Below are 13,332 nucleotides of genomic sequence, written 5' to 3' on the forward strand. Positions count from 1 at the left end.
GATGCTTTTCCCCAGCTCTGAAGACGAGGTGTGCCCCAGGTGCCTGTCAGATCAGCCCCCAGGGACCTCCTGGACAAGACACAGGGCAAGGGAGCCAGTCTCATGAGTTACAACTTGCTCCTCTTTTGCATGGACATGTCAGGGACATGATTAGGGACGTGGGTGGGCAATGAGTCAGAGAGGAGGTGGGGGTCTGCAACCAGGAGGCCCGTCCCTGGGGCTGGCGTGTTTCCAGACTTAACACGCATACATAAGAGAAGAAGCCGTGAAACCAGTTCTTATCCAATGGCCTGCATGGTGTTGAGCAGTATTTGAGGCGCTGTGCTTTCTCACATTAAAGGAAGATCAAGTGGGGGCTGGCAGACAGGGGTGGGGAGGGAGTAGCAAGGATGAGGAAGAAAAGTGGTGACTAGCACATGTGCTCCCCCAGCCTCACCTTTGGACAACTGGTAGAACGTCAGATTTGGGAATAAAGCTCATGACTAGGGCGGGTGGGGCAGGTGGGGCATTTGCCTTGCACACAGTCACCCAGGTTCAATCCCCAGCACCCCATACAACAGGTTCTCTAAGCCCCATCAAGAGTGATCCCTTAGTGCAGAGTCAGGAGTAACCCCTGAAAACCGCGGGGTGTGGCCCAAACAAAAAGTTCAGTTCTAGAACATGGGAAATGGGTGAGGAAAGTAGAGATCAAATTCCAGGCTTCCTGTGAGTCTGCACCAGGATGGGCAACATGGGCAAGGGGACAGGAGGCACAGGCTGGCAGTGGACGTGGAGCTCAGACAAGTAAGTAGTAAGGTGGTGTCCCAGGCTGCTTGGCGCCCACCCACAGTCCCGGGCAGAGATCAGAATCCACTCTGAGACCAAGGCCACAGCGCTGGGCTTTATTTTTCCTCAGTGACTACAGGCAGCAGTGGGGAAGGGTGGGGGGCTAGGATGGGCTGTGGGTGAAGGACCTGAACCTTGGAAAAGGGAACTCCCTCCTCTTCCTCTTCTGGCCTCAGCCCAGGGAGGAGTCTCCTACATGGGTGATCTCAGCGCCCCTCCCCCGTCTTCCTGAGCAAAGCAGAGCAGGTGTTTAGTGTGACGGAACAGGCTGCAGCAACACAAGCAAGCGTCTGCAGCTCTTAACAGAGCAGGTTCCAAAACACCGGGACCTATTTTACATCCGAGTGAGAAGGGACCACAGGGATCCTGGGCTTTGGGGACAGCAGCGTCCTGAGGATACCTGCCCTCCACTCCCAACAGTACTTGCTGGGATCCCAGGGCAACCAGTACTGGGTCCAGTGTCCAGGTGGGAGGGGACGCCAGCAAGGAAGATGGGGCTTTTGCATAGAAGGGCTGGACGCTGGGTGGGTGGGCGGGGTTCCGGTATAGAAGGGCGGGGCTTCAGGGGGAGGTGAGCGGAGCTCCAGCATAGAAAGGCGGGGCTCAGGTTGGGTGGGCGGGGCTTCAGAGGGGGGGTAAGGGCGGGGCTCCAGCATAGAAGGGCGGGTGGGCTGGTACAGTGGGCCCTGTCCTGGGCACAGCAACCCCTTCTTTCCTGTTAGAATCCCTCAGACGATCGTTCCTTTCCTGAATCCCATCCCCACCTCCCTCTGACATCTGGCACCTACTGCGCTGCCATCTCTACCTGCCCTCTCCTGCCTCCTGGAGGAGCCCTCCCAGGGACATTCAGTACCCCCGTAGGGGTCAGGCATCACCATCCCCAGTAATCCCAGCACCCCTTCCCTGTCCACTTAGACTCCTGATCCACTAAGAGCTGAGAAGCAAGGGTCTTCTGAGAACCGCAGCAGCCCCCAGCCAAGCAGGGCTGAGAACCACAGGTATCTGCAAGCCTGTGGTCTGAGGGTGAATCTGGAAACATCCACCTTGGCCAAGACTCCCTTGCCTCCCACTTCCTGTCTGAGCCTCTGTTTTCCTCCAGCCACCTGAGGGAGCTCTCAGAGACCCCCAGAGATGTCTGGTCTGGCAACAGTTACTATGACAACAGGGATGTGGGATATAGGGGGATTTTTCGAGCTTCTCCTTCCCCTTCCAACTCTTCCTTCCCAATGCTAACCAAGCTTCAGATCACTTCTTTAGGGTGAATCCCCTGTTAGTTGGAGTGGCTAGGTGTAGGGTGGGTGACTTTGGGCACAGAGATGGGACAAGTGGGCTGTGGGGCTCTCAGGTCAGGGAAAACAAGCTTTCAGAGGAGAGCAGCTAGCCTGTCCCCCGCTGTGGGCCTCTCCTGCTGCCGCGTCGGCTCACATCACGTCCTTGCGCTCCTGTGTGGACTCCTTAATGACCTGCAGGGGACAGAGAGCATGTGCAGGGCCATAGTTGGGTGCTCAGAGAGAGCCTGGGCTTGCCCTGCTCAGTGATGTCACCTAGCATCAGTCCCTGGTCTTCCGGAGCCCTTCCCTTTGAGATAGGTTGAACCCATTGCACGTGGCAAGGTGGAGGGGAGGGGGTGCCGAGTTGCTGTCCTGAGAGTCTGTGCACTGTGCTGAGGTGATTGATGGGCTGGGACCCCGCTAACCCTCGTCCCATTTCACTGACAGCTTCCTGGAAGCTGGGAAGGAAAGTGATTGCTTGAACTTTCCCTCCCCACCAGCCCCTGGTAGGGGACACAGAATCAGAAAGTGAGACAGGGGTGATCACATCCAGTGAGCTGGACACAAGGTATCCCTGTGGACTCCCAGGGAGGAGCTGGGTTGTTGAGTCAGAGCCAGGCTGTGCCCCCTCCACCAGGGGGCAGGGGTCCTTGTGAGTTACTGAAGGCCTTCTTCCAGGCTCTGGGCCCAGAATCTCTGCCCTGACCTTCTCACCTCTCCATCTCGCATTTCCACAGTCTTCACCACAATGTTCTTCTTGAGGTGACCCTCCGACATGGCCTTCGTGTCCAGGCTGGTTTCTACAGACACGAGGAAGGAGACCAGCCATGGGCTTGGGGTACTCGGCATCTGCCCTAGCCCCAGCTTCCCTATTCCACCTTCAGGTCATGAGTCCAAAGCCTGTCCTTCCACAGGTGCCAAGGACGGCCCTCCAAGGCCAGCTACTTGCCCTCTTCAATCCCTCCCCTGGCACCTGGCTTTCTGGCAGCCCCGCCCAGTGCCAAGAGCATATGGGCTTTGAATCAGGCAGGCCAGAGCTTTAGTGGTCCTTCTGCCCCTCCCCCGGGACACTGAGCCAGTTACGTGACTTCTTCCAGACTATGGAATTGTGAGTGTCCGCCCCACTAGAGGTGGCAGAGAAGCTGGCCAAAGCTCTAATGCGTGGTGAGCTACAAGTGCAGCTGGGAAGGGCGCTCTTGTGGTTCCTTTCCTGCTTCCTATTTCTCTCTGCCACTTCCAGGGCTCTTGTGACCCTTGAGTGCACTTGAAGGTATGACCTCTACCTGTGTTGCCTCCTTACTTTGGTTTGTTTGTTTTTGCCACACTCGGCCTGCTCGGTGGTTATCCTAGCTCTGCACTCAGGAATTATTCCTGGTGGGCTCAGAAGACCACATGGGATGCCCAGGATCAGACTCGGGTCGGCTGAATACAAGGCAGATGCCCTGCCTGCACTACCACTCTGGCCCCTGCACTGCCTTCTTAACCCTTCAGATGCTGAGCTGAGCTCAGGCATTACTGTGAACCAAAATGTTCTGGTCCCGAAGAACTGGTTTTCCTTAATTAACAATCACTCGAAGGCCACATGCAAGTAAAAAGTAATTTAGCATCCCTCCTACTCTGAGAGAAAATTATAACATGTCACATTCATTAATATTTACAATTAAGAGCGGGGCACATAAAGCTTTATTCACTGCAAGAGCAGCTGTCCCTGGGGGAATGAGTCCTCTGTGCTGACGGGCATTGAGCCAAGCAAAGAGGCCTTGGGGACAGATACAATCAGGCAAAGACTGGGTCCCCAACTCTGGGAACCCCACAGCGTCCTCCCAGAGAGGACCTCCTCCCTGGGAGGTCCCAGTGCATCTCATCAGAGTAGTTGTGACACCGCCTTGAAGCCTAGAGCTCTGTCAGTTTCACTCAGGTTTCCAGGGGGAGCCAGGTCCTCGCCCACTCGGGGGTAGCTGAGATCATCCAGGGTTGGCCCCAAGGGGAACAGGGAGGAGAGAACCCAGAAGGATGGGGACATGAGTTCGGTGGGTGGGGGAATCCTGCGAAAAGCCTGTGTTTGCAAGGCAGGCAGCTAACCGAGAGCCGCTGGGGCTCCTGGCTGCACGGGTATGACTTGTACTGTGAAGCTTTTGAGATGTCTCGTGACCTTGTGGCTTTCCCCTTCGTGGGTGCTTTTGCCCCCTGTAGTGACAAGCAATTAAAACACAAAACAAACACATGAAACACTCAGTTGGGCAGAAGCTACTCAGGGATCACTGGCGAGGACTGAAGCTGAGATTCTCAGCCTCATCTCCCGCAGAAGGGGCAGTATGATGGGGCAGGGGCAGGGGCCGGGGGCAAAGGACCGGAGCAACTCCGCACCCCACCCGGAACACCCCTGGGTGGTGGTAGAAGCTCCATCCAGGTCTGGGGCAGGGGACACAGGAATTCAAGACCCTTCCCACAAGGCCTTGCACCACTGACCTCGGATCTGCAGGTTGGAGAAGGTTTGCACAGGAACGGTGATGCTGAAAGACAGCCAAGAGGCAGGGGTGATCAGCTGCCCGAGGACACCCCACACGAGACTTTGTATGACAGCCAAGAGGCCCTGTCTTTGCTGGGAAGGTCCAGTCACTCCCAGTCCCCCCCCCCCCCCCACACACACACAGACACCTGCGGGCGGTTTGGGCAGCCTCCACCATTGGAGGGCAGAGAGCGAGAAGGAGGCAGGAGAGGCCCAACTGGGGGAACCCCGTCCAACCTAAGAAGGGGAGAAGGACAAACTTAGCCCAAGTCTTTGATTCCAGAACCTAGTCAGCATTGGCTGGATTTAGTCCGGTCATCAGCAAAGATTTACTGGGTACCACTGCCTGCGGGTGGGCTCTGGGGTAGGAGGGTGTCTGGGAAGAGACCGAATAAGAGGCAGCCCCCAGAAGGGAAAAAGAGATCCTCAACACTCAAGTAGAGCTGCGTGAGGGCTTACCGGTTCTCCTCGCCCTCCAGCAGCTTCCTGTAGGTGGCGATCTCCATGTCCAGGGCCAGCTTGACGTTGAGCAGGTCCTGGTACTCCTGCAGGTGGCGGGCCATCTGGTCCTTAAGGTTCTGCCCCTCCTCCTCCAGCCGGGTCAGTGCCTCCTGGTAACTGGCCGCTTCCCGAGCGTGGCGCTCTTCCAGCTCCCGCATCTGCCTCTCCAGGGACTCATTCTAGAGGGGGTCGGGGAGCCTGTCGGTCGGTCAGGGTACGGATGCGCAGCCCCCTAACTTTCGACCGCCCATGTGGTCTCAAGCCTTGCACTCCGCCCTGCTCGCTTCCCAGAGCCCCGCCCCCAATTAAGCCCCGCCCCAACAACACACCCCAGGGTAAAAATACGCCCATTCTCAGGCCCCGCCCCTATCAAACACCGCCCCCAACCAGGGCCAATTCCAGAGCAAACCACGCCCCTCTGAGGGCCCCGCCCCTTAAAAACTCCGCCCCTAACCAGACCAATTTCAGAGCAAGTCACGCCCCCTCCAGGCCCAGCCCCAAACAAACCACTCCTACACTCAGGCCCTGCCCTAAAGCCCGCCTCTATTTAGGCCCCGCCCCAATACCAAGCCCCACCCCCGCAGCTTCCGCGCCGGCTTCTCTGCTGCAGGCTCTGCACGCCCAGGCCCTACCCACCCCGCTCTCCCAACACCCCCAACCTCGCACCAAGCCACGCAAGGACTCCAGGTCGCAAGTGGCGACTTGCAGCTGGCGCCGATACTCATTGGCCTCCTGCTTGGCCTGGCGGAGCAGCTCAGCGTTGCGGGCGGCAGCATCGGTCAGGTCTGCAAACTGGGTGAAAAGACAGCCCTAAGCAGAGGGCGGGTTGCCACTGCACCCGGACACTCGTGGAACCCCTGGGCCCCCTGAAAAGATGCGGCCTCTGGAAAGTCAGGGACATCCGGAGGAGGCCGGTGTGGCTGCCAGGACACTCGCAGAACCCTGACCCTATTGGCATCATCCCAGGGCAGGGAAAGAAGCTGCAGTTCTCCAAGCAGGAAGCACTCACTGGGTGGGAAATCCAGCTTTACCACTTAGGAGCTGTGTGACTTTGGGTAAATTAGTTAGCCTCTGCAGACCTTAGTGAAATAAGCCATGCAAAGCACGAGGCCTGACACACAATCATGGAGGCTAATGATAAGAATAGAAACAGCTAGAATAGTAAGTGCTTATTGAAAGATATAATGCCTGAGCAAATCGGCCCACCTACTTCTCTGGTGAAGGTCAATTCCCAGAGAAAGTCCTTTTCCAGCTTCCTCCCCGCTCCTTCCTGGGTGCTTTTGTCTAGACCCAGGAGGGCTGCCTGGAAGAGGCAGACTGGCATGTCATTATGGCTACCTTGGACCTATACCACTCCTCTGCCTCGTGCATGTTGCTGGACGCCACTGCCTCATACTGCATGCGGATGTCTCTCAGGGCTGCCGTGAGGTCTGGCTTGACCACATCCAGCTCCACAGGCACCTTCTGCCGCTCCAACTGCTCCTGGAGCTCCCGCACTTCCTGGCCAGGATAGAACAAGGGTCGCAGGGATCAGTGCCCACACACAGTGCCTCCTCTCTCCTGCCTGCCCTCAGGCACAGGTATTGGTTAGGGGAAATGGAAGAAATGGCCTGGGTCAGGGGAGGGGAGCAGGGGATGGTTAGGGGAGTCGCACTCTCCTCCCCCAGCCTGGGCAGGCAGGAACACTGATTGAGGAGGGGGGACTGTCCCTGCAGGAATTCTGCAAATCCAGAATCTGAGGTCAGAGTCAGTGGGATGTAGCCTGGCAACCATCCCCCCACCCCTGATTCTCAGCCAGAGGAAGTGTGCATCTGTCCGTTTTACAGGAGAGGGGTGTGCGCTCTTGTCTGTCTCCCTCTCAGTCTCTGCTCCCCCACCTCTCCCTCTCTGAGCACCGCAGCCTCCCTCTTGCTCAGTTCCAGCCTCTGTCCGCGTCTCACCTCCTCATGAATCTTCTTCAGGAACCGCATCTCCTCCTCAAGAGACTCCAGTTTCCGCTCCAGGTCCAGCCGGGCCAGTGTGGCTTCGTCTGCCTCCTGAGCAGGGGGAGCAGGGGTCTACTGTGACCCCAAATGCCTCCTCCACTCCCAGCTTTGCTTGACCCTCTCCTAGGGGCTGGAGGGAGCAGTGCTGGGTCCTGGAGGGGGCTGCTGGGCTTGCAGGAACTGAGTGTGACTGGGCTGCAGCCCCCCATCCTCCCCCACCTAGGACCCCCTGACCTGTCGATAGGCCGCCAGGTTGTTCTCAGCCTCCAGCCTCAGGTTGGTTTCATCTTGGAGCCTGGGGTAGGAGGACACATTCCTGGGTCCAGGTTCTTCTGACAACTCTTGGATCCCTGACTCAGTTTCCCTGGAAGTGGCTGAGAAACAGCCCTAACTGGGGTCAGGGGAGTTGCAGGAGGCAGCTCAGAGGGGTCGTGAGTTGAAGGACACTTTGCTGCAGCTCCCTGCTAAGGTTCCTTGTTGGTGGGGGGGTGGTTGCTGAGTGCACAGCCCCCCCAATCTGAGTGCCTCTGCGTGTGCACACACCCCCTAAGCGACCTCCCCCCGGTCCCCGACCTGCTCTCTCCATTGCTCACACACAGGCACACATGAGTACCCTCCATGCTGCCCGCTTCAAGGCACTGCACCCCGGGGGTGCACCTCGACCTTATGGGCTTCATTAATATTGCAGCCGCCCACCCATGCTCGAAGCAGGCTGCCCTCTCTTCCCGCCTACCCCTTCCTTGCTCTGCCCTTCTCCCTGGTTCTCCTCATTATCCAACACAGTGAGTAACCTGCCCAGTGCCCAGGTCCCGCAGCCGATGAAATGCATGGATACTGGTCCCTGCTGTTATCTCGGGGGACAAGGACAGCTCTCTGTGGGTTCAGGGGGATAGGGCCAGCTCACCGTGGGGTTGGGGGGACAGGGACAGCTCGCCGTGGGGTCAGGGGGCACAGCCATAACCACCACCCCAGACCCTCTGGTATGCAGGCCCTCCCCCATAGGAGCCGAGTCTGTCCCCCCGCACTTGCTCCTCACTTCTGTCTCAGGGTACCCAGGTCCTGTGCCAGGTTGTCCCTCTCCACCTCCAGCCGGGCACTGTGGGCACTGAGTTGGTCCAGCTGCAGCCGCAGCTCCCGCAGCTCTGCCTGGTAGACGTCAGCCAGCTTGGTGGGCTCGGTGGCCCGCAGCTGGTTCAGCTGGACAACCAGCGCCTTGTTCTGCTGCTCGAGGAAGCGCACCTTCTCGATGTAGCTGGCAAAGCGGTCATTGAGCTCCATCATCTCGGCCCGCTCGCTGGCCCGCGTCTCCTTGAAGCCGGCATTGAGTGCCCCAGCCAGGGAGAAATCCACTCGGGCTGGGAGCGGAGGCGGCATCCGAACCGGGGAGAGGCGGGTGCTGGGCCCCGGGTGCCGCCTGGGGTGCAGGCCCCCCAGAGCCATCTCCGAAGGGGAGACAGAAGAGCCGAAGGAGCGGCGAGCAACGGAGGTGACCCGTCTCCTCTCCATCCCTGCCCAGCGCTGCTCCCTGCTGGGGTGGGGTGTGAGCTCTTTATGAGGGCCAGCCTGGCATCACCCAGGCTGCCCCTGGCAACGCCCTGGCAGAACCGAAGGGGTGGCTCTTGGCCATTCCCAGTGAGAGGAGAGTGCTTCTCAGACTGGCCCTAGACTCCTAGAGACAGGATGTCCCAGGCCTGGCAAAGAAGGAGGTGCTGGGGGTAGCATACAGGGTCAGAGACGGGGCCCAGGGCCCTGCTCCAAGTGTGGTCCAGATCAGGCCACATTCGGTATCCCACCTGTCCTCCAACTCTTACAACCAACATGGCCCTTTGCTCGTTTGGTTGCACTCATCATTCTAGAGCCTTCCAGATCGCTGGGATGGACCAAGAGAAGCATTTCTCATGGCCCAAGGAACTACCTGTGGCCAACTTCCAACTGAGTCCCATCCCCAAGATGCTGAGCGCTCCCCTCTGAAGACAGGTCTGGACCTCCTATTCTCTCCCCAGCCCCTGACTCCTGCCTGGAGCTGGCCCCACCTGTTGGCTCAGTTTTTTCCAAAGTGGGCGCTAAAGGCTCTGGGAGGGGGTGCTAGAACACCCCAGAGGTGCAGTTGCTTTGGATGCAACTGGGGAACACTGTCTGGTTGCTTTAAGGAAAAGTCAGGGCCGGGGAGAGAGGACAGTGGGGAGGGCACTTGTCTTGACTGAGGCTGATCCTGGTTCAATCCCCAGCACCACCAAGAGTGATCCCTGAGAGGGTGGAAGCGATAGTACAGCGGGGAGAGCATTTGCCTTACACGCACTTAGCTCTGATCCCCAGCATCCCATATGGTCCCCTGGGCACCTCCAGGAGTAATTCCTGAGTGCAGAGGCAGAAGTAACCCCTGAACATTACCCGGTGTGACCCCAAAAAGCAAAAAAACCCAGAACAAAACAAAACAAAAAAGGGTGATCTCTGAGGAAGTCAGGAGTAAGCCCTGAGCACCCCCAGCCAGGGCTGTGGTCCAATGACAACAAAAGGAAATTAAAAAGATTGGGTGGGTGGGGGAAGGATGGGGGATACTGATTTATTTTTTTCTTTTCTGAAAAGGGAGCACAACCCCCCCTCCTGCTGTCCTCTGTCCCTGGCCCTGACTTCTTAAAGCACCCAGCCCTGCGGGCCTGGATCCCACCAGGCTTCTGTCTGGTGGAGGAATGTGGGCGGGAAGCACCAGACCTCTGCCTGGGCCCCTTGTGATCACCAGCCCCACTCCCCACCCCCGGGCTTCCCCTCCTGAGCCCCTCCCAGAGCCCAGGCCATGACAGTGCCACAAAGCGTTATGAATGGGTGGCAGCCCTGGCGCCCATCTGTGTTGCTGTGACACCCCGTTTCCCCGGTTGCCCTTACGGCGCTCTCACCCCGAGATTTATCTCCTCTGAGTTCCCGCACAGCAGAAAGGCCATGGCGACGGGGCTGGGGGTGGTTGAGAGCCCGGGGCTGGGATCCTGTGACCTTGAGGTTCCAGAAGCATCCAGCCCTTCTGCTCTGGCCTCACTCGGACCCCTCAATCACTGTGTCCTCGGGCTTGTGGGGAGCCCCCACTCCCCGTCCTCCGTCCAGCCTGCTGGGGCCTGGATCCCTCTGCCCAGGCCTCCTGAATGTGGCCTTGTTCTCCTGCCCCCGAGACGCACTCCCTCATCCTGAGCTATTTTTCACCCCAAGATGTCAGGCTATTAGGCGGGGTACAGTCCAGGACCCCAACTCAAAAGGCTTCTCGGAAAACATCTGAGGGGGCAGGCCCTGTGCCCACCCCAGCCATTGTGTGTGTGCCAAAGGTGAGTCACTGAGTGGGCATGAGGGAAGGCCTGGCCTGGCCAGCCCATCCATGCCAGTCTTTAGCTTTGCAGTCAAGGCCTGATGCTCTCCATTCTCAGAGCCAGCCAAACCCCAGGCCCCTTCTGGGAAGTGCTCTGCACCCCATTCTCCTGTCCGGGCAGCACCCTGTACCCCACTCTCCTGTCCGGGCAGTGCCCTGTGCCCTGGGCTCTGCACCCATCCTGGGTAAAGGCCTCTCACTTTGGGCCCACTATGCACTGCCTGGCGTCCAGCACAGAGGAGGGGACAGTCCTTAATCATCAGCCACATCTGACTCCGGGTTGAGCAGAATACTGGGGGGGGAAGTGGCGCCTGTGACTTGTCCTGCTGTGGGAGGGGGCACTCCCGGAGAGAGGCCCAGGGCCCTGCCCCCTCCTCTGCCTCCTCACCTCCAAATGCCATCAGCGGAGTGAGCAGGAACTGGATGGGAGGAGGGGCCTGATCTAATTTCCAATGACAGGTGGAGGCTGCAGCCTGTACCCCTTGGCCCCTTCTGGGACCCCCACCTAGGCCTAGGCTCCCCCTGCCCCTCAGAGCCTCCCCAAACTGGCCCTTAACTGTCCCAGGAAGGTCGCCCAGAGTACCGGAGAGGTCTGCACATGGTGAAAGGAACTTCCACGATTTTTTAGTGCTCATACAGAGAAGCAAAACAAAGCTATCTAATCAGCCATAACTCTGCCACCTGGAGATGAACACGACCAGATTTTTTTCTACACACATAAATCTTTTTTTTTTTTTCAAGTGGGCTTCTGCTGTACAAATTATTTTGTAATTTGCTTTTCCCCGCCTCCCTGCTTGACAATATGTTGGGAACATCTTTCCATATCAATAAATATTTATCTAAATCATCATTTTCACAGTTGAGTGGTTTTCCACTCTATGGGTTAATTTAGCCAAGCCTTAAGGCTGCTTACTTACATTCTTTGTTCTCTTTCTCTCTCTCTTTTCTTCCTCTTTTTTTTTTCTTTTTGTGTCACACCCAGCGATGCTCAGGGGTTACTCCTGGCTCTGCACTCAGGAATTATTCTTGGCAGTGCTTGGGAGACCATATGGGATGCCGGGGATTGAACTCGGGTCAGCTGAGTGCAAGGCAAACACCCTACCCAGTGTACTATGGCTCCGGCCCCTCTCTTCTTCCTCTTCTCTCTCCAATTCACACCTGGCCAGCAGACTGACACGCTCCTGGCCTCCAGCTCCTGCTGCATCCCCAGCTAAGGAGGTCCCGGGCAGGTCCGCAGCCTGACTCCAGGACCAAGAGCTAAGAGCTAATCAGAGAGCGGGGCCCAGGCCCTCTGCAGCAGGCCTCTCAGGTCAGCCTCGTCTTGCCTGCAACTGAGGGGGTCCCAAGCTGGCCTCCTTGACCCCTGCCAGAACACACTCCTGCCCTAAGCCCACGGGCCTCTTGGGAGCACCAGCACCACGCCCAGACTTCAACCTGTAGGCAAGGTACCTTGCCCTTTCCGCGTTGACCAGCCTCTTGTTCAAGTCCCTGGCCGCCACTGGGCTGCATCCCGCTGACTCTCCTCTGTCCCAGCAGAGGAAGGTGGGTTCAGGGGAACACAGGCAGCGTTCACCTGCGTCCTTCAGCAGCTCCATGGCCCAGCCGAGAGGCCACTAGGTGGCAGTGCTCAGCTGCCCAGGTGCCCAGCTTCCAGGGCGAGAGGGAAATGTCCGGTGCTTCCAGGAAGCTTCCTAAAACCCAGCTGCTGCCACCTCATTATTCCTGGGGTTGTCTCTGCGCTGGCTGCTCTTGGGAGAGAGTTAGACCATGTCTGCTCACAGCATTGCAATCTTTTTTTTCGTTTTTGGGGCCCAAACCAGCAATGCTCAGGGCTTAGGGGACCATATGGGATGCCGGGGATAGAACCTGGGTTGGCTGCATGCAAAGCCACCACCCTACCCTCTGTACTATTGCTCCGGCCCAGCATTGCAATCTCAGACAACTTCCAGAAAGGTCCGTCTCCATTTCCACCACTGCGAAAGTGATGATCTCAGTCCCGGCTTCCCAAGAACTGGAAGCACAAAGTCAGTGCAGAACTTAAGGTGTGGCCACGCCACCTCTGGGTGCAGTGTGGCATGGCGGGTGGGAGTGGGGTCCCACCCCTTCCCATATGTGCTAACACTCATCAGCAGGCCCTGGGGTGATGCCTCGCCCTCCCTCCAGACCCTCCTGGGTCTCTCTTCGCTTCAAACCGTGCAGCAAGAGACAGCTGTCTGGGAAGCAGGATCACCCACACGTCAAGGGGGCAGCACACTCCTGGGGGACCCGGGGGGAAAGAGAGGCAGGGCCCAGGGGCTGCTGGGGAGTGTGGCGGGGACTCGGTCCCTTAGTGGGGTGTGGGGAGGCCCAGAGGAGCAAGCCCGGTCCCCCCCCTTGAACACACTGCTGACGTTTGGATTTGATGGCAGGGCAGGTGTCCTCACTCTGTATGACGGCACCCAGCTCCCGGCTCCGAACCTGGTTCTCTGAGTTTCTCCTCCAGCTGGGGGGACTCTGGTGAGCCGGGGTAACAGGGACAGTACCTCCAGGCTTCCAGAAGCCAGCACAGAGAGCAGAGCACAGCCTCAGAGTGACCGTGTACAGGCCGGGAGAGCTCCAGAATCCTCTGGCTTTTTCTGGAAGCACGGTGCCACCCCTGCCACCTGCCCCTGGCGGGCTGAGGTCAGCAGGGCCCTCCGCCCTTGCCTCCTCCCTGCTAAGCCGGGGTCACAGCCAGACAGCGTGTGGTGACACTCCGGCCTGACCCGTGTGGTGGGGGGCCGGAGCCCTGCAGGTGCTCAGCTCACCCGAGGTCATGGTCCATGTCGGGGTCGCCCCATGGAGCCACCAATGTTTGCTGAGCTGACAGCCGGCTGCCGTCACCCCTGCGCCAGGAGGGCCCCTTCCACG

The 13,332-nt window shown here is 58.5% G+C and overlaps 1 protein-coding gene across 2 annotated transcripts; it reads right to left on the minus strand.

The window, feature by feature from the left end:
* Positions 1-1,683: 1,683 nt before the first annotated feature.
* GFAP (glial fibrillary acidic protein) lies at positions 1,684-8,614 on the minus strand. Of its 2 annotated transcripts, XM_056126856.1 has the most exons (10): positions 8,128-8,614; positions 7,326-7,386; positions 7,047-7,142; positions 6,445-6,606; positions 5,773-5,898; positions 5,065-5,285; positions 4,566-4,609; positions 4,179-4,283; positions 2,811-2,896; positions 1,684-2,288 (listed from the first exon to the last, which is right to left on the minus strand). In XM_056126856.1, exons 1-10 carry the CDS (start codon positions 8,595-8,597, stop codon positions 2,247-2,249), a joined length of 1,413 nt encoding a protein of 470 aa, XP_055982831.1. In that variant the 5' UTR covers positions 8,598-8,614; the 3' UTR covers positions 1,684-2,246. The 2 variants fall into 2 exon arrangements, with proteins under 2 accessions (XP_055982831.1, XP_055982832.1); XM_056126857.1 differs by lacking the exon at positions 4,179-4,283.
* Positions 8,615-13,332: the final 4,718 nt, after the last annotated feature.

Source organism: Sorex fumeus, unplaced genomic scaffold, assembly GCF_029834395.1.
Source record: "Sorex fumeus unplaced genomic scaffold, SorFum_2.1 ptg000063l, whole genome shotgun sequence".
Taxonomy (NCBI): Eukaryota; Metazoa; Chordata; class Mammalia; order Eulipotyphla; family Soricidae; genus Sorex; species Sorex fumeus.